Source organism: Chionomys nivalis, chromosome 6, assembly GCF_950005125.1.
Source record: "Chionomys nivalis chromosome 6, mChiNiv1.1, whole genome shotgun sequence".
Taxonomy (NCBI): Eukaryota; Metazoa; Chordata; class Mammalia; order Rodentia; family Cricetidae; genus Chionomys; species Chionomys nivalis.
The window spans coordinates 75194626-75212925 of NC_080091.1; the positions used below are offsets into that span (position 1 = coordinate 75194626).

The 18300-nt window shown below is 39.2% G+C and overlaps 1 protein-coding gene across 13 annotated transcripts in view; it reads left to right on the plus strand.

Moving 5' to 3' along the window:
- Positions 1-3986: 3986 nt before the first annotated feature.
- Fip1l1 (factor interacting with PAPOLA and CPSF1) overlaps positions 3987-18300 on the plus strand; it is a 62696-nt gene continuing 48382 nt past the window's right edge. For 7 of the 13 annotated variants that reach the window (XM_057772827.1, XM_057772828.1, XM_057772829.1 and 4 more), the window contains exons 1-8: positions 3987-4294; positions 5344-5388; positions 5478-5517; positions 10097-10154; positions 11348-11451; positions 14934-14998; positions 15595-15702; positions 16311-16441. In XM_057772827.1, coding sequence (XP_057628810.1) covers positions 4213-4294; positions 5344-5388; positions 5478-5517; positions 10097-10154; positions 11348-11451; positions 14934-14998; positions 15595-15702; positions 16311-16441 — 633 coding nt within the window. In that variant the 5' untranslated portion in view covers positions 3987-4212. Of the gene's footprint in view, positions 4295-5343; positions 5389-5477; positions 5518-10096; positions 10155-11347; positions 11452-14933; positions 14999-15594; positions 15703-16310; positions 16442-16737; positions 16807-18300 lie in introns of all 13 variants that reach the window. The other 6 variants (XM_057772823.1, XM_057772825.1, XM_057772834.1 and 3 more) reach the window with 1 other exon arrangement.

Here is an 18300-nt window from a genome sequence, read left to right on the forward strand (position 1 = left end):
TCGAAAAGTGGGCAGATTTGGTGTACAGTTTGTAGGAGGTCCTAACAGATGTTGGCAGTGGATTTTATAGGCATAGGTGTAGTGGCATTTCAATTGTATTTTAATAAATATAAAGATTGCCTGAAGATCTGAGAGTAAAGCAGTCTCTTTACTTCTATCCAGAAATGGCCGTTAAGTCTCATCCTTTATAAAAATCATGTCTATATCCTCTGTAGGTGTGGTCAGAGCTTAGGTATAGGATGCAGTGCTGGTTTCCCACACAATGACATGAGGATCCAGGATCCGGGAGGACAAAGATAAGAATGGTTCCTTTTTTTTTTTTTTTTTTTTTTTTTTTGGTTTTTCGAGACAGGGTTTCTCTGTGGTTTTGGAGCCTGTCCTGGAACTAGCTCTTGTAGACCAGGCTGGTCTCCAACTCACAGAGATCCGCCTGCCTCTGCCTCCCAAGTGCGCCACCACCGCCTTCTTATCATTCAAAGGTGTAGGCACACAGCCACAGAGAAGTGAATGGGAAATGACGCAACATTCCAGAAACAAGTAGCAATCGAAAACTTCTTGTCAAAAGCTGCTAAGATAGGCCGGGCGGTGGTGGCGCACGCCTTTAATCCCAGCACTCGGGAGGCAGAGGCAGGCGGATCTCTGTGAGTTCGAGGCCAGCCTGGTCTACAAAGGGAGTTCCAGGACAGGCTCCAAAGCTACAGAGAAACCCTGCCTCGAAAAACCAAAAAAAAAAAAAAAAAAAAAAAAAAAAAAGCTGCTAAGATGCAGGGAGTAGGGCAGTAACTGGGGCTTAATTCCTCAAAACAGTGTCTTTAAGAGAAAAGTTCTTTTTAAAGTGGGTGTAGTTACTCAAGGAGACAAGGCTGAGTGCACAGAAGGACCCCAGCCTGCCTCTATCTAGTCAAATGTTTTCTTTGTCCATTTTCCATGAAATTGTATCCTACATGTGTGCATTCAGGTAGGTGTGCGAGCACATATATGTGCATAAGCATGTGGAGGCCTGAAGTCAATGTTGGGAATAATTCTGAATTGTTCTTTCACTTTATTCACTGATTTAGGGTCTCTCAACCAAACCCAGAACTTGACAGTATGTCTAGTCTTACTAGTAAGTTTGTTCTGGGGACCCCAGACCTGAGGCTATAATTATATATATAGGTGGACTGACAAGTTCAGCCAGCATTAATGTGGGTTCTGGGCATCTGGGCTCTAGCCTTCACACTCACATGACAATTACTATAACCACTGAACCATCGCCCCAATCCCTAATCAAATGTTTTCATGTTTGAGACCTCCGTTTTCTCTGCTATCCTTTCAATAAGTGGATATAAAAACATTGATTAATATATGGATTTATTGATGTGTAAATTATAGAACACAGAGTTTTTATTTAAGTGACATATACATATATCAGCAAAAAACCAAGCAAATAAACAAACAAAAAAAACCCCAGCGACATAGAACCTAAGCAATTTATCCATTTAAAATACCTGTATAAACATGGTACTACTTCCACAGACTAGTTACTGAACATGACTTTTAAATTTAATTTTAACTCTTGGCATCATCTTGTTTGTTTGTTTTAGATGGGGTCTGTCTCTACATAGCCTGGGCTGTCCTGAAACTCACTACCCTCCTTTGCCTCCCGATTGATGGGTTTAAAGGCATCTGACACCATACCTGCTTCTCGGCATCATCTTAATGGTAATTTATTATCTAATCATTACAATTATGCATCCCTTTTCAGCACTTCTCAAGAGCCTGTATCATGTTAAAATATATCATTATTATCAGCATTATTTTGAGGTGGAGTCTTACTATGCTGCCCATGCAGATAACTTGTGAGCCTGTGAGAACCTCCAGCCTGAGCCTCCAGAACACCTGGGCAGACAAGTGTGTACTACCAGGCTTGTTATTACTGCTGCTAAGAATAAATCATATTAATAATGAAATGGAAAACATATTCAGGATAAATGAAATATTGTAGTATGATGATGCCATAATATAGGAAATGAGAGGTGGTCTATATATCGTCAAATGACTTACCTTTGAAGTTTCCCATGGCAAATGGATAGATAAAGACACCTAAACCATAGCCATATGGTTAAGCATATCCATACAAGGAATTCTGTTTGGGAGGGAGGAAGGAAGAGGCCTTTTAAGGATGATTATTAATGATTTATGGGCTTCTCTGCTTGTAGAAATCATTTCAAAGCTTAGCTCAAGTGCTACCTCTGCTACACAGGCAATTCAAATGCGTCCATCATCATTCATAAATTCTTTGGTTTAAACAATGGTTTAGTATAAACAATATTCTGAAAGGCAAACTCCTTCCAGACTGGAAGAAAAAATAGCCTGCTCTATACAAAGGCAATCAACTGTCTCATGAAACCACCCAATTTTATTATAAACTCACAAAACAATGAAAATAGAGATGACCACGGTGGCTGCCAATGGTACTAGCAAGCAGATAGCAAACCTTTTATTTCTTTTGCCAAAGGCCAGAAAGATATTGTGCACTATGTGATGTGCACTATGTGATAGATGGGAGTGAAGGATAAACCAAATGAAGGTGTGGCCTCCTGAAGGTTCTGGGGAAACTGGCTATGTAGTCAGATAACTGACTCATAATGTGAGTTACAGTCTTTGAAGCAGCTGCTTGTCTAAAGCTGTCATTAGCTCTACTCTCCTCCCTCTCTCCCAATGCCGCTGGGCTCATCTGCAGTCCACCCCTCACGCTAAGTGCAGCTCGGTGCCTACAACTCTTCTGTCTCTGGCCATTTGCATGTTCCTAATCTTCCAGTCAAGTAGCTCCTTCCCAGGAAGCCAGGGGGCTTGACTGCCTGTCTCCATACAGGTATCTACTTTTTTTTTTTTAAACCTATCTTACTGTGGCCTGTACCATTTGACACAGGATCACACCTCCTCCCTTTGCTCTGGGTCTCCTTACAGCTATTATTGTTCTTAATCCTCATCAACAAGGTGTGTCTCTGCTCAGTGCTTTTCCCCTCCATGAGAATACAGGCTTCAAGACAGGAAGTTTTTTTTTTTTTCTTTCTGCTCAATTTATATAGCCTTGAAGAGTCCCTGATACTTGGGTTGACTTTCATACAGATTTGTTGAATTTAGGAAAGATTTTACGGAGGATATCGTCCTTGGAAGTTAAAACAATACAAGAATTTCTGATAGGGGAACAGCACACAGAAGGCAACAATAAGTTGAAAGCTAAGAACAATTAAAATCCACAGGCTCTATCTAGGTAATGTGGATGATAGGATATTCATTGGGACCCCCCCACAATCAACCACTAATTAAGTCGGGACCCGTCCCCTCATCAATTAATCAATCAATTAAGAAAATGCTGGCAGATTTGTCTACAGCCCGATTTTATGAAGGCATTTTTTCTCAGCTGAGGCTCCCTCCACGCAGAGTTGACATAAAACTATTCAGCTTTGGGTCTCTCTATCCAACCCTGCCTATACTGGAACTCACTATGTAGACCAGGGTGGCCTAGAACTCAGAGATCTACGTGTCTCGGCCTACCAAGTGCTGGAATTAAAGGCGTGCACCACTATGCCCATTTCTAATGCTTTTTAAACAATGAGAACGCATTCTTTATATATTTTGAATTTTCTTTTGTAGCTTGTTAAAATTCCGATGAAAGATTAAATGAGAAACCGGCAGACTAGTATGATCTGTGTATCAAGTAAACACGTAAGGGATGGTGGCTTTCAGGATTTTAAAATAAACACATGGTGGAGGGAGAAAGCATTAAGGACAGAAAAGAACAATGGGAAACTGAGGACTGGAGGTGGGGAGGGGGTGGGATGGTGGGAAGGGAACTTCAAAGAACACCAGAAGCCAGAGCAAACGCCACTCTGAAGAGCAAAGCCGGAATCCTATGGATGGGGGCGGGGAGGAGCCAAGCGCTCTGCGCACGCGCAATGAGGCCAAGGTGCCGGCCGCCGCGGAAGAGAAGCCACCTAGAGACGCCGCGCGGCTTGGGTGCTGCTGCGCGTGCGCGGGCGGCCCTGAGCCTGGCTCTTCGTGGTGGTGGCTTCCTCCGCCGAGGCCGGCCTTAGATTTGGGGCTCGCGCTCTCTTCGTTCGCTTGCCGGCGGGTTCGCTCCCCTTCTCGCGCCCCGGGACGGCGAGGCTGGGGAAGGGGTTGAAAGGGGCTGTTGATCGCCTCCTTTAACTTGTGCGTGGGGCGGCCATGTCGGCCGGCGAGGTGGAGCGCCTGGTGGAGCTGAGCAGCGGGACCGGAGGGGATGAGGAGGAAGAGTGGCTGTATGGCGGTACGGAACTTCCTGTCTGTCTCCCGGGTTCTCTCTGGCCTTCCTCCCGGCGTCGCCGGTCCGGGCGTCCGGGGCCTCTCGTCCTAGCTCTAGCCGGCCTGAGTTAGGCCGAGCGCGGCCTGGTCCCCCTGGCCCTCGCCCGGACCCGCAGCCGCTCACCGCGCGGTGGACGCGGGCCAAGGAGGCCGGGCAGCCCCGCTTCGCCCTCCTCCCCACCGTCCCGGCCTCCTCGCTTCTGCGCTCTTTATTCATGCCCTTTCTGTCGATCCTGAGCTGCTTCGGGGTGTCTCTTGCTCGGTGGTTGTTGGGTGCCCTTTCTCGTCCCTTTCTTTCAGAAACAGTCATTCTGTAATTACAGCTAAATAAAGTTAATGCTATAAAACTAACGTCTTGTTTCTTGATGGTCAGTTTGTATGGAATGCACCTGCAAGGGTACCTCCTTGTCTGAAAGTCGTGCTTTAAAAATATTAATTGAGAGGCAGATGGAATACACTATGTCCATAAAGAGAACCCTGAATTGTCTCCTGTATTAAGGTGAAGCTTTTTTTTTTGTTAAAAACAGAGATTGTTCTATAGTCCACGCCATAGTTGTACCCCGTGACTCTTCCCGTAGGCTTGTTTTCAGTCATGCATTTCTGTTTGCCTAACTTGAATGCATCATGTACTTTGCTTTTGTAGGGGACATGTTCTATGTCTGGCTTTAAGTCGTAATCCCCCTTGTTTGTTAGACCAGATTTGAAAGTATTTTGTTCTTGCCTAGACCATAAGTTCTTGACTGTGTTAGAATATTATATAAAGGTGCACGTTGGAATCTAGGCAACCTTTTAGTGATGTAACTTTGATAAACTTGTGAAATTGTTTCTTTAATGCAAAGAGTCAGCATCAGTATTACCCTTGACATGTGACATGTATGGGGTTTCTCCTACCAAATGTGTAAATCCTCATTACCTCTTTAATTAAGCTTATATAGTAGTGAAGTCTTGATTTTTTTTTTTTCGTAATGGGTGTATCTTGTCTATAAAGTGATCTAACTTTGGCTATGCTTGTAGGCCCCTGGGACGTGCATGTGCACAGTGATTTGACAAAGGATCTAGGTTAGTGCTTGTTCCCTTCAGATTTTTATAATACTGTTGCTTTTAGCCTGATTTCTTCATTTACTTTATTTTATTATTTTATTTGGTAGATGAAAATGAAGTTGAAAGGCCAGAAGAAGAAAATGCCAGGTTGGTGAACTTTCCTGTTGATGTTTTATGTAGATTATGATTCTAGCAAGTTGTCAACTGTTTCGTTATAGTTTTTTGCTTAATTACATTTTGACCAAAATTTGGAGGACTCTTTCTATTTCAGGACCAATTAATTTTGTGTTGGTGTCTAGTAGCTTATAAGACAGTTTTTGGAGTTAGGTGTTTGTCACCTTTCCACCATTGAGTAACTACTGAGCTTAGTAGTGGAGTATATAATATAGTTGGTCTTTGGGTATTTGATTGTTTTGGTTCCCCCCCCCCCCCAGACAAGGTTTATCTGTGTAGTCTGTGTAGCCCTGACTTTGGAACTCATTTGTAGACCAGGCTGGCCTTGAACTCGGAGATCTGTCTGCCTCTGTCTCTTGAGTGCTGGTATTAAAAGCGTGCGCCACCACACCTGACTGAATGCTGCCGAATTACTGAGAAAAAAATAGTAGCTGAAAATTATTGCTTTGATAATTTATTACTTGTTTTATCTTTTGCTTTTGTTGTAATTTCTTTTTTATGAGATGGCCCTTACTGTGTGGCCCAGAAATCCCTTTGTAAACAAAGCTGTTTGCAGACAAGGCTGGCCTTGAACCCATAGACATAGTATGCCTAATTGCCTCCTGAGTGTTAGGATTAAAGTCACTATGCCTGGCTTGGCTGTAATTTTAGTTCTTTTTATTTTTTTAAATTCATAATGGAACTAATTTTGGAAGGGAATCATGCTTTCTTCTATATCATGGACACAATAGATGCTTTTTTAAATATAAGTTGATTTCTTTTGTTATATAAAACTTTGTATTTTATGGAGTGTGTCTAGGGAACCAAACATTCACACAAAAATTCAGTATAACTCATGCATATAAGTACATGTCTAAATTGGCTTTACTTTCTGGTCAGAGGACCGTCTGGAATAATGAGGGGAGGATTTTTTGTTTGTTTTTAATTAATGTGCATTTGGTGTTTTGCCTGCATGAGTGCGTCAGGTACCCTGGAACTGGAGTTAGAGACAGTTATGAGCTGCCATGCGTGGGTGCTGGGAATTGAACCTAGGTCCTCTGGGAAGAACAGCCAGTTCTCTTAAGGGCTGAGCCATCTCTCCAGGCTGGGAAGGAGTGTTTTAAACAGAGCAATCAAGGGCTGGAGAAGTGTCTCGGTGCAATGCATGCGTCATAAGCTTGTGAACACGAATGAGTCTGTCCTAGGAGAGATTTAGATAGCAGAATCTCCCATACTCACTGTCCATCCTCTCTATATGGTGAGCACCAGGTTCAATGAGAGACTGTCTCAAAAAAGAAGAGAAACAAATTGATGATTTTGGGCCGCCACATGGCATGTACAGGTGCAATCACAAACTCATACACACATGGGTCACACACACAAAGAATATTTTTGTTTTCGAAGTGGAGGGAATAATACTTCCTACCTAGCAGGATAATCCAAAAGGTAGAACAGGGACAGTAAGGGTGTGGAGAAACCAGACCATTTAAATATTGCTGATGCTACTGTACAGTGGTGTGCCCTGTAGCCTCCACATGGTTAAACCGTTATCACAAGTTCAGCAGTTCTGCTCACTTTAACTTAGAGAAGTGAAAACATATGTGAACGTGAGAACTGGAACATCAGTGTTCTTAGCATTAATCATAGCTAGTCAGAAAAATGGAAGTAACACACCTATCCACCAACATACAAATTAGAAATTCTATGCAATGTACTCTTATGAGGATATTTCATGGTGGAAGGAAATAAAGTGCTGACTTGCTACAACATGAGTGAACACATTAAGAATATGTTATAGGAAAGAAACAGCTTCAAAGGACATGTATGATTCAGTATATAGAGTATCCAGAACAAGCAAATCCATAGAGACAGAAAGATCGACATTGTGGGATAGGAGAAAATGGGGTGACTGGTGACACAGATTTCTTTTAGGAGTCTATAACACATTCTAGGATTTGATAACGTAAAGGTTACACTGGACAAAATACACCCCTGTAAGTGTAGTCTTTAAGTGAGCGGATGTGAGTTATGTCTTAACGAAGTCTCCAAAATGAACATTGTCAGAAATCCATTCTTTTGCATCCAAAAAATAAAAAGAGCTAAAGCCCACAAGGCGGCTGCACGGAAACGAGGAGCGGAAAGTAGAAATGGCACCGGCAGAGCCGGGATAAGCAGTGTCTTCCATATACGCCCTTCTCCTCCACGCTTTGCTGTGTTATCTGAGACTGAATCATACATGTTTGGAGTTTTGTATTAAATTTACTTTCTTAAAACATTGGTAGGGATGTATAGTTTTTAAAAATGATTAAATGGTCTGGTGGTAGTGGCTTAGACCTTTAATCCCAGCACTCAGGTGGCGGTGACAGGTGGATATCTGTGAGTTAGAGGCCAGCCTGTACAGAATGAGTTGCAGGACAGCCAGAGCTACACAGCAAACTCCTGTCTGGAACCCCCCTCCAAAATTTTTTTTTTTGCATATGCATTTCATTAAGTGTCAGGAAGCTGATTACAGGGTAGAATTATAATCAAATACACATTTTTATGGGCTAATCTTTCTATCAGTTTTATTATTTAACTACAATTCTAAGTTCACTTTAATCGGTGTTTGTTTGTTTTTAATTTTATGTGTATTGGTGTTTTCCATGCATTTATGTCCATGTACCATGTTTATGTCTGGTGCAAGATAAAAGATGTTGGTTCCCCTGGGGCTGCCGTTCAGATGGTTGTGAGCTGCCACGTGGGTGTTAAAACTCAAACCTAGGCCCTGGGAAGGCAATACATCTCTGAACCACTGAGCCATCTCTCCTTCCTCGAAGTTCACTTTCTCGTTGAACTTTCTTGAATTCTCTGGGACACAGCGTGAAAGTTCATTGGCGTTTATCCCGTTCTGCCTTCTTTGAGTACTATTGTCTTTATGTGTTGTTAATTTCATTTGAAGAGCTTTGTGTGTCTCATCCCATGGAAGGGCATTTGTCTTTAAATTTTTACTTTTTCAGAAAAATATTATAATTTTAGCATTATTTAGAATTATGTTTTAATTGTGATAAGGAGTTGAAAGTTCTAAAGAATTATGTCTAGCGGAGAAAGGGGTTCAGGCAAAGCTGGGAGGCAGCTCGGTACATCCTGGCACTAACCTCCTAGGTCCCTGCTGTTGAATTTGCCCATTTTTCTTATGCCTGGTTCATTGCTGATGCCCCTGTCCTTGAGCATTGCATTACACTGATTCCAGCGCTGTCGTGCATGTGGCCAGGTCTTAGCTGAGCACAGTGTACTGCCCCATGAAATGGAAAGCACGCTGAGGGTCCGGTCCCCCATGCTCGTGCAAACAAGTGAACAAAACTTGTTTCTGGCTCTCTAGAGTTTATTTATGCAAATCACTAGATTAAGAATTATAGTAGAATATTTATCCTGAGCCCTGTGTTAGGACAGGAAACGCTGACATTTTCAGTTTCTTTCCTAATTTGCTTAATTTAGGTATTGTTGTTTTAAATTGTCTCTAAGGAGTATTAGAGGAGTGAAGTTTAGGGGCGATAGGCATGACAATGAAAAAAACATTGAATTTGTCAAAATCTAAGCATTTTACTTTGTAAAATAGTTAAAGCCTACTGTTAAGAAACAGTTGTGGAAGTATTATTTTTAGTTAGTTGAGTCTCATGGCAATGTGAATCTTCTTGTTAAATGACACAATTTTTGTTGTAAAACGACAGGTCAAATTCGCCTTCTAAAAGTGATTAGTTTTAGAGTTCATCAAAATTGGCCCTAGAGCAAACTAGAGGGTAGTCTTCCATGAAGATAATTTTTTTACTCTTGAAATTTTGTTTTCAATAGAATAAAAGGAGGTGGAAATTTCTTTCAACAACAAAAAAAAGAAATAAAAAAAAGAAATGGGGATGTGATGTGGGATTTCCCTCTATATGCTGTGAATATAATTTATTATAATTTGTTAATAAAGAAGCTGCTTTTGCCTGTGGAAGAACAAAATAAAAAAAAAAAGACCTATTTGATAAGGTGTGGAACAGCAAAACAGGAGGAAGCATGTGTGCTAACTGAGCACTGAAAGAATTATGATCCTATCATATAGGATTTCATGGGCACCAGGGAGAAGTGAAACTGTATTGTGTAGTCTTTGACTATTTTATAGTCCTTGCGCACAGCAGATACTTAATAAAGGTCCACAAGGTAAAAGTGATAAATGCGCAGTGTTAACTTAAACTGTGTCCAACCATCAAATTGTATGTCATTAAGAAATTGTTGGGTAGAGAGTAGTGGTGGGGACCTTTAATCCCAGCATTTAGGAGGCAGAGGTAAGCTGATCTCTTGTGTTTGAGACCAGCTTGGTGGTCTACATGGTGAGTTCAAGGAGTCTCTCCAAAAATCAAGAAAGCCCCACTCTTGCTTCCATCTGAATACTTGTTCTATGCACACTAACAGGAAAACCAGACAGATTTACAGGTCTTGTGTTCATCGTCCAGTTGGAGATAATAGCTTTAGCAAATCTTCTCAGAGAAACTGTAGTGTGAGCTGTGCTTGAAGCAGCAGCATCCAACCTGTCCGCTGCTTCTTTTTGTTGCAGTGCTAATCCTCCAGCTGGAATTGAAGAGGAAGCTGCTGAAAATGGCGTGTCAAAACCGGTAACATACATATCAGGCTTTGAAATCCAGTTACTCTGATGTTTAAAATCTTTGAAAGAACTTTATTTACAAATAAAACCAACATTTAGCATAACCTTCAGCACCCTGATTGACTTGACCCCATCTTTTGTCAACTACTCCATCTGATATCAAAAGAATATGTAGAGTTAGTGAGGAGAAAAACTACGTGGAGGACACTTCAGGGGACACAGCAGGAGGAAAGGCTTGCTGTTCATTGTTTTCAAATTACTAAAGAGGTGTAGATCACAGATGTGTAAGCCTGACTTGCAAAGCAAATGATGAGTCCGCAATCTGAACAGTCTCTTAGAGTTTCTTAGGAATGTTCTCTAGGCTATACTCCTGCCTCTGTGGCTATTGAAATGGTACTTGCTGCCCTCTGAGGGTTGTACATTTTAATTCTGAATGCAGAAGGAAACTTGTAGGTTTTTTTTTTTTTTTTCCAAACTTAAACTTATAACCAGGAAAGCGTTTGCCTAGGTGATAAGATTGTCTACTACTTTGTAATTAAAATATAACAACCTTTTAGAGCCATACTAACACCATGGTAAGCAGATCCATTTTATTTGAAAAGATACATAATGCTGCATACAATCATTTGCATATAGTCTCTTCCTGTTGTAGTTGATGACCTTACAAAATGAATCTAAGGAAATGTAGTTTCTATAAGATAGAATTATTTAAAAATAAGTGCTTGAGAAATTCTTATGAGTAAAACATTTATGAGATTCAATGTCAGTATTAAAAATTACCAAATAGTTAACAGCATTGAAAATATGAAGCTTGTATTCTCTGAAAGAGGGCAATAAAAGTTCTATTTATCTTTTTTTGGGGGGTGGGGGAAGTGGGGGGAGTTTTGAGACAGGGTTTCTCTGTAGCTTTGAAGCCTGTTCTGGAACTTGCTCTGTAGACCAGGCTGGCCTCGAACTCAGAGATCTGTCTGCCTCTGCCTCCCAAGTGCTGGAGTTAAAGGTGTGTGCCACCACCGCCTGGCCTATTTATCTTTCATAAAGTCAATTATTGTAGACCATCAGAGTTGGGATAACAATTTTATAAGCTTATAATTTTTATTCTAAAACAATTTCAAAAAATACAGAATAATAATTTTTTATTCGTTAATATTAAATGCTGAGTTGGATTATTGAATGGATTTTGTAATTGTTTTGTTGGTCTAGAAAGTGACTGAGACAGAAGATGATAGTGACAGTGACAGTGACGATGATGAGGATGATGTTCATGTCACTATAGGAGACATTAAAACTGGAGCACCACAGTATGGGTAAGTTATTTTTACCTTATTTGGCAGGGGGTCATTTGTGCCATGGTTTGCATGTGTAGGGCTTAGGACTCCCTGTAAGTCACTTCTGTGTTTCCCACTCAGGTGGTTGGGGCTTGGCTACAAGTGCCTTTACTCTTCTGAACCACCTTGGCAGCCCTAAATTATACTTGAGTGAATGCTGCCTTGTGAAGATATCATGCTTAGCTCGCCAGTGGTTGATTCTATTGATACTATGTTTTCCGTCTTATCTTGATACAAAAGAACTTGTTACAGTTTACAGGTGGTTAATTACTTTCTGCCTACTGTTAATTCTATCCGTGGAAACAGCCATATCTGATTGCTGCATTTAAAACATTTTTGCTAGAGAATTGGCTAGAATTAGTTCTTTGTTAAAAATGGAACACCTAAATTGTCATTTGCATTTTTGTCATTCTTTCATTTTATTATACAAAACCTTAGTTTAGGTCTTTAATTTTTTATCTAATACAAACTAATGTATTTTTCTTGACCTTTTAGACCAGTGTGTTGGTAGCAAGATTTATGTTCCATGAGCTGGAACAAGTTAATGGATTATTGCCAACTCAGTGAACATGAAGGGATCTTAAGGGATTGAAAGAAAGCACATTAAAATGGATTGTGGTTTTGTTATCATGGTAGAATTAAGTGTTTGGGGTTTTTTTTTTTTAATTAGCTGTATGGCTACTGAAACTTAGTTTTTCCTTATCTTTAGGAGTTTGTTTTTAAGGTGATCATTCATCATTTTGAATGGGATGAAGTGGAATCTCAGTGCTGTCCCTGATGGCCAGCATGTTTGTTGGCTATAAGGACTGTTGATTGTTCACTGTTTCATTGTTCCGTGTATGGGTTAGGTTGTATGGGTTTTTGGTATTTGTTTGCTTTGAGTTCTTTATATATTCTGTACATTAATTCTCTGCCAGATGTGTTGTAGACTGTCTCCACTGAGCTGTGTTTAAAAGAGTTTGAATTTCATGTAATTCCAATTGAGAACTTGGTAGTGCCTCTTAGTGCCACTTGTTTTCCATAGCATAGCTGTTTGAGAATTTTAAGTTTTATAGTAAGGTCTTTGACCAGATTGATAGACTTTTATTCAGGGTGAGGTATAAAGATTTAGTTTACTCTTCTATAGGTATACATTCAGTTTCTTTAACATTGTTTGTTGTAGTGTTGAAGTCTTTGTTGAAGCTCAGGTGACTATAGTTGTGTGAGATTATTCCTGAATCCTCTGCTCCATTGATTTAATGCCTGTTTTTGTTATGACTCTGTAGTATTACTGTCGGGTATGGTGATTTTCCTGGCTGTGTAGTATTGCCATTGGGTATGGTGATGCTCCTGGCTCTGTAACATTACCATCGGTTATGGTGATGTTCTTGGCACTGTAGTATTTCCGTCAGGTATGGTGATGTCTTTGGCATTGTTCTTGTTTGGAATTGCAGTGAGATCCTTCATGCTTCCCTATGAATTTTAGAGTTTTTCTTCTTTGGTGAAGAATGTCACTTATTTGGAAGGGATTGTATTAATTCAAATCTATAGGTTGCTGTCGGAAATATTGCCATTTCACGATGAAATTTTTATTGAAAAGGTCTTTCACGTCTTTCTTAGTTTTTCTTTTTTCTTTATTTGTTATTTGATTTGGATTGATTTCCTGATTTCTTTAGGGGTGATACTTATTTTTAAAAAATTAATATTCATTTTGTTCCCTGACATCTTCACATATATATAGTATTTTCTGGCTACTGAATTTTCTGGTACATCATGGAAGGTTGTCCACAAGTATAATCATATTATTTGCTAATGGAGATAGTTTGGCTTCCTCCTTCCACTTTCTATCCCTTTTTTGAAGCAAAACTTTAAGTCCTATAATGTGTAAGCACAAGTATGTTTGATTCCTGACTTTAGTGGAATAATCCCATACGATGTCGGCTGTGTGTTTTATGTCATGCTGCTTTGCTGTGTTAAGATACTTTCTTCATATTTCTAAAATCTTAAGGTTTTTTTGGACTTCATCAAAGATAAAACATATAAACAATACCTATTTAATTTGGCTGTGGTAGATCTTGAACTCAACCTTTTTTGTACATGCTAGGCAAGTACTCCTTCACCACAGCCGACAGAGTTATTGGGCAGAATAAAAGTAGGATTCATCATAGGTCTGGTTAGCTTAAATTCTAAGGAAAACGAGCCAAATTAAGTAGCATGAATATGATATGAAACATAAATCTTTGAAAGTCTTGAGTATGATCTGAAAGCTTACTAATGTCTTTCTGTTCAATACAAATCATTCTTCCCTGGTCCCCAGAATCCCTTTTTCTTTAGCCTTCAACAGTGTTGAAAACCATTTCAGTTAGCACTAATTCTTGATTTTTATTTTTCTAATCATTAAAAAATGGTATTCTTTTGTTGTTGTTTTTGGTTTCTGTTTTTTTTTTTTTTTTTTTTGAGACAAGGGACTCCCTGTGTAGTTCTGGCTGTCCTGGAACTCTTTGTAGACCATGCTCAAACTCACAGAGATCCCCTGAGTGGATGGATACCTTTACCCCAGTGCTGGTGCTAAAGGTGTGCACCACTGTGCCCAGCACTAAACTCATTTTTAAAGAAAATTATATAAAGTTCATAGCAGCTAAGGTGACTTGCCCAAATTTACACAACTAGTTGTGTGTGACCTAGTTTGGTTTAACCAGTTATTTGCCACATAAATATATGTATTCCTGTAGTCACAGCCCAGACAAAGATGTGGAGTACTGCAGGTGTCCTGGAGGTTGTTCCTCCTCCCCTTTAATTACTAACCTCCCATTAACACTGTTCACCTCTCCCTTCTTACAGTCACCTTTCTTCTAAGTAAATTCATTTTTATGAATGAAATACTCCATGTGTATTTTAAAGAGGTTTGATTGGTGATATAAAATTTGAGAAAGCCTAAAGTGGGGTCGTGGGATTTGGCAATGTGTCAAGGAAGGAGCTTTCAGGGCTGCAGGATTTTGAGATGTTAAGGAACTGGGAGATAACAGCAAAGGGGTTTCTTATGATTTTTGCTACAGTGGCATATTGAGAGTAGCTGGGAGGCTTTTGGGATGGAAAGATGACATTTAAAAAGACATTTGAGATGGTAAAAATGGCAGGCCTTATTTAAATTAGTTCTTGGGACTGGAGAGGTGGCTTAGCATTTGTTGCAGAGGATGTGGGTTCAATTCCCAGCACTGAGAACAATCCATAACTTCAGTTCAGGGAATCCAGTGCTCTCTTCTGACTTCTTTGGGCATCAAGCACTCTTGTGATGTACATACATGTAGGTAAAATAGTCATACACATAAAATAATCTAAAAAAATTCTTTATCCTGTATTAACTAAATAAACTTTATTTGTGAGTGCCAATTCATTCACTCACTATGTGGGTTTATAACACATTGATATCTTCCTATTTTGTTATTGTGTGTTTTTGAGGTTATTTTTTATTCTACTTTTAGGAGTTATGGAACAGCGCCAGTAAATCTTAATATCAAGGCAGGGGGAAGAGTGTATGGAAATACAGGTAAACTTTGTCTTTGCAGCTGCATCAGTGTGAAGATATGGCATACTATCTCAAATAGATTCTGAATAGAATGTCTCAGTTCTTTTCATGAGTAATATTTGACTGCCATCTGACACACATAAGCAGACTCTTTCTGAAAGACAACTCGGACAGCAGGCATTCGGCCTGTTGTGGCTGTGCTACTTTGCTTGTTTTAGAACCCTTTAAGAGAAACTTTTCTTTGCTCACAAATTATATAAACAGCATTTTAACACATGGCCCATAGCAGCTCCATTCATGTAGTAGTCTTTTGTTTTTGTTTCTTGAGACAGAATCTCATGTAGCCCAGGCTATCCTTAACCTATCTGTGTACCCACAGTTTGCCTTGAACTCCTAGTCCTCCTGTCTTCATTTCCCAAGTGCAGAGATGTTCGGCATGTGCTGCCGTGCTAGGCCGTGACCTTGTCATCCTGTTCATTCTGAGTTTCATCACAAAGTCTGACTTTATGCAGTTTTATCAGTGGTCAGGATGGATGGTAAAGGGACATTTTTGTTTCTTTGTTTTCTAGCTTTTTGATAATGTAGCTTCTTTGCCATTTTTTATTTCTGTAAACTAGGAACCAAAGTCAAAGGGGTAGACCTTGATGCACCTGGCAGCATTAATGGAGTGCCACTCTTAGAAGTAGATTTGGATTCTTTTGAAGATAAACCATGGCGGAAACCTGGTAAGATTATTTGGGATTACATTAATTAATTAATTATTTTTTTAGTTGTAAAATGATCAAAAAATATTTTTGAACAGTAATAGAAAATACTGCCTTTTACAGTGTCTTTTTATTGTCCTAAGCAAATAATGAATACTAAGTACTTGAATTATTAAATCTCATTAGTCACTGGAATTAACATAGATGTGGACTCATACATTATTTATTATAATGCCATTTCTAAATGAAATCGTTTTGATCAAAATGTTTTTCAGTCTTTGCTTCATTGTGGTAATTTTGAGAGCTAGTGAAAGTTCAAAGGGTGCTAAGACTAGTGTCATAAAGACATACATGTATGTTATATGAGTAATTCTCTTAACATTATTAATAATGATGGATTTCATTGTGACCATTTTCACATTGGTCTTTCAAGCATGTCCACTACTTCCCTTGACTCCCTCCAGTTCCCACTAATACCTTTCCTCTTCAAAGTTTGTTACCCTCTATTTTCCGTATCTTTAGATTTACATTTTTGTACCACACTGTAGTTTTGATGCTGCCATAGTTTTAAATTTACAATTTTGTATCACACTATAGTTTTGTGCCCTAAAAGTATATTTTATCTTTAGGTGCTGATCTTTCTGATTATTTTAATTACGGCTTTAATGAAGATACTTGGAAAGCTTACTGTGAGAAACAAAAGAGGATCCGAATGGGACTTGAAGTTATACCAGTTACTTCAGCAGCAAATAAGATCACGGTAATGGTAGATCTTCCAGAGTTACCCTGCCTCTTTTACTGTCCCAATATGACTCCGTAAATATTTGAGTCACTTTCCCCCTAAAAAGGCAATTAAATGCTGTATGACAGTTTAACTTTTTTGTTGTGTTGACCATGTTTGTTTATTTCCCCTTGCTTCCCTTTCAGTTCCATGTTAATGATTATTATATGTTCTTAGTTCAAATCGCAGACGAGCCACTGCTAGTTTGTCTTTTATGTGGCCTATCAATTAAAGATTGTGTGGTATCTTAATGGGGAATATGTCATTTAACATAGGCCGAAGACTGTACTGTGGAAGTCACACCAGGTGCAGAGAGCCAAGATGACAGAGTCAATCTTTTTAAGGTGAATTTTAGTAAATTATCCTTGGTTGCTCTCATTTTTGTTCTCCAGTCTGCTCCATACCACTGTTCAAGGGAGAAAATTAAAGTGGAAATGGCTACCTTTTTTCCAAACCTTCAGCTTCCTGGTGACTTACACATGTGTTGATTGTTGTTTACTTTTGCAAGCATGTGAATTTATAGCCTTTTATACTAACAATGCCAAGCAAAACTTCTTTACTGTATGTTGTGACCTAAGGATAGTACATATTTGTAGAATATGAAGGTCATGGCCGCAGGTTCAGCGCTTATTGTGCATCTTACTCTTATCCTTAGCAAAATTGAAAATTTTTGTTTTCCTAGTTCTTAAAGAAGTTTATTCTCTGACACGGAAGTCATTGATGATTAATAGCTCATAGTTAAGTTGTTTTCAAGAATTTCCAATGTTCTCTGACATCCTCTTAAAATTCGAACAGAGCTTCTGAGTTTTAAAATACTGAGAAGGCATAGGTTCACGTGAGTGACAAGGCTGATAGGATCGTGTGACATCAGATCTGACTTCTGGTTTCTCCAAATGGGTCCAAAGAATACTACATTTCCGTTGCTGCTCTTCCTGAGATTTGGCTGGCAGTCTCCTCCTCTTAGCTTTAATTCCTATGTCTGATGGCACTGGGATTCGTTTGGGTTATATACCTCAGGGACCTTTTGTGGTCTGGATATAGAACGCTGTGCCCTTTTGGGGGACACCAAAATGCTGCCTTATGCAATGCATGTGCTGTATCTGCAGATATAGCTGCTGTCTGGACACAGTTCTGTATAGAGACTTTAATTTGCATCCTAACAGGTAAGAATTTGGTTCTTGTTCTGTTGTTAATATTTTGAAAGTGCTTGGTAATATTTATTTTAAATGGTCATCAACTTTTTAGATGTCTGCTCTGTCACTGAATATTTTATTGGTAGATAATTAGAGCAAATGCATAGATAAGTTTATTAATGAGCTGGTTCATTTCATTGTTTTCTTTTCCCCATAAGAGGAATGAGAACTATCATTATAAACCATCAACTTGTACATAGTTTTTTTTTTAATCTCAGATTTGTAAATAGTGAACTTAATAAGAAACTACTAGGGCAGTTGTAGATATATTTTACATATAGGCTGTCAAATTTTTAGTTCCTTTTGATTGTTTGAGAGGAAGTCATTTTTTTTTTCTGTTTCTGATTGATTCAATCATTCTAAATGAATTTTATGCTTATTGTCCAGTGGTTTTCTTGTCTTAATCACGTGTTTAAATGCTAGTAAATCTATTAGAAATCCTGATTTAGGGATGATTAGTTTCAGTGATTTTAATTAGTCAGACACCCCTCTCTCTTTGGTCATATTGTGGTCTGTAGGAAATGGTGGAAATAAAGCCATGTAAAAAGACCTTTATTTAAGCCATTGTGCACATTCTGGTGAGTAGTCGGCAGCCATTAGAAAGCTCTAGAGCAGTAGATATTTTGCAGATCAGTATTTAGGAAA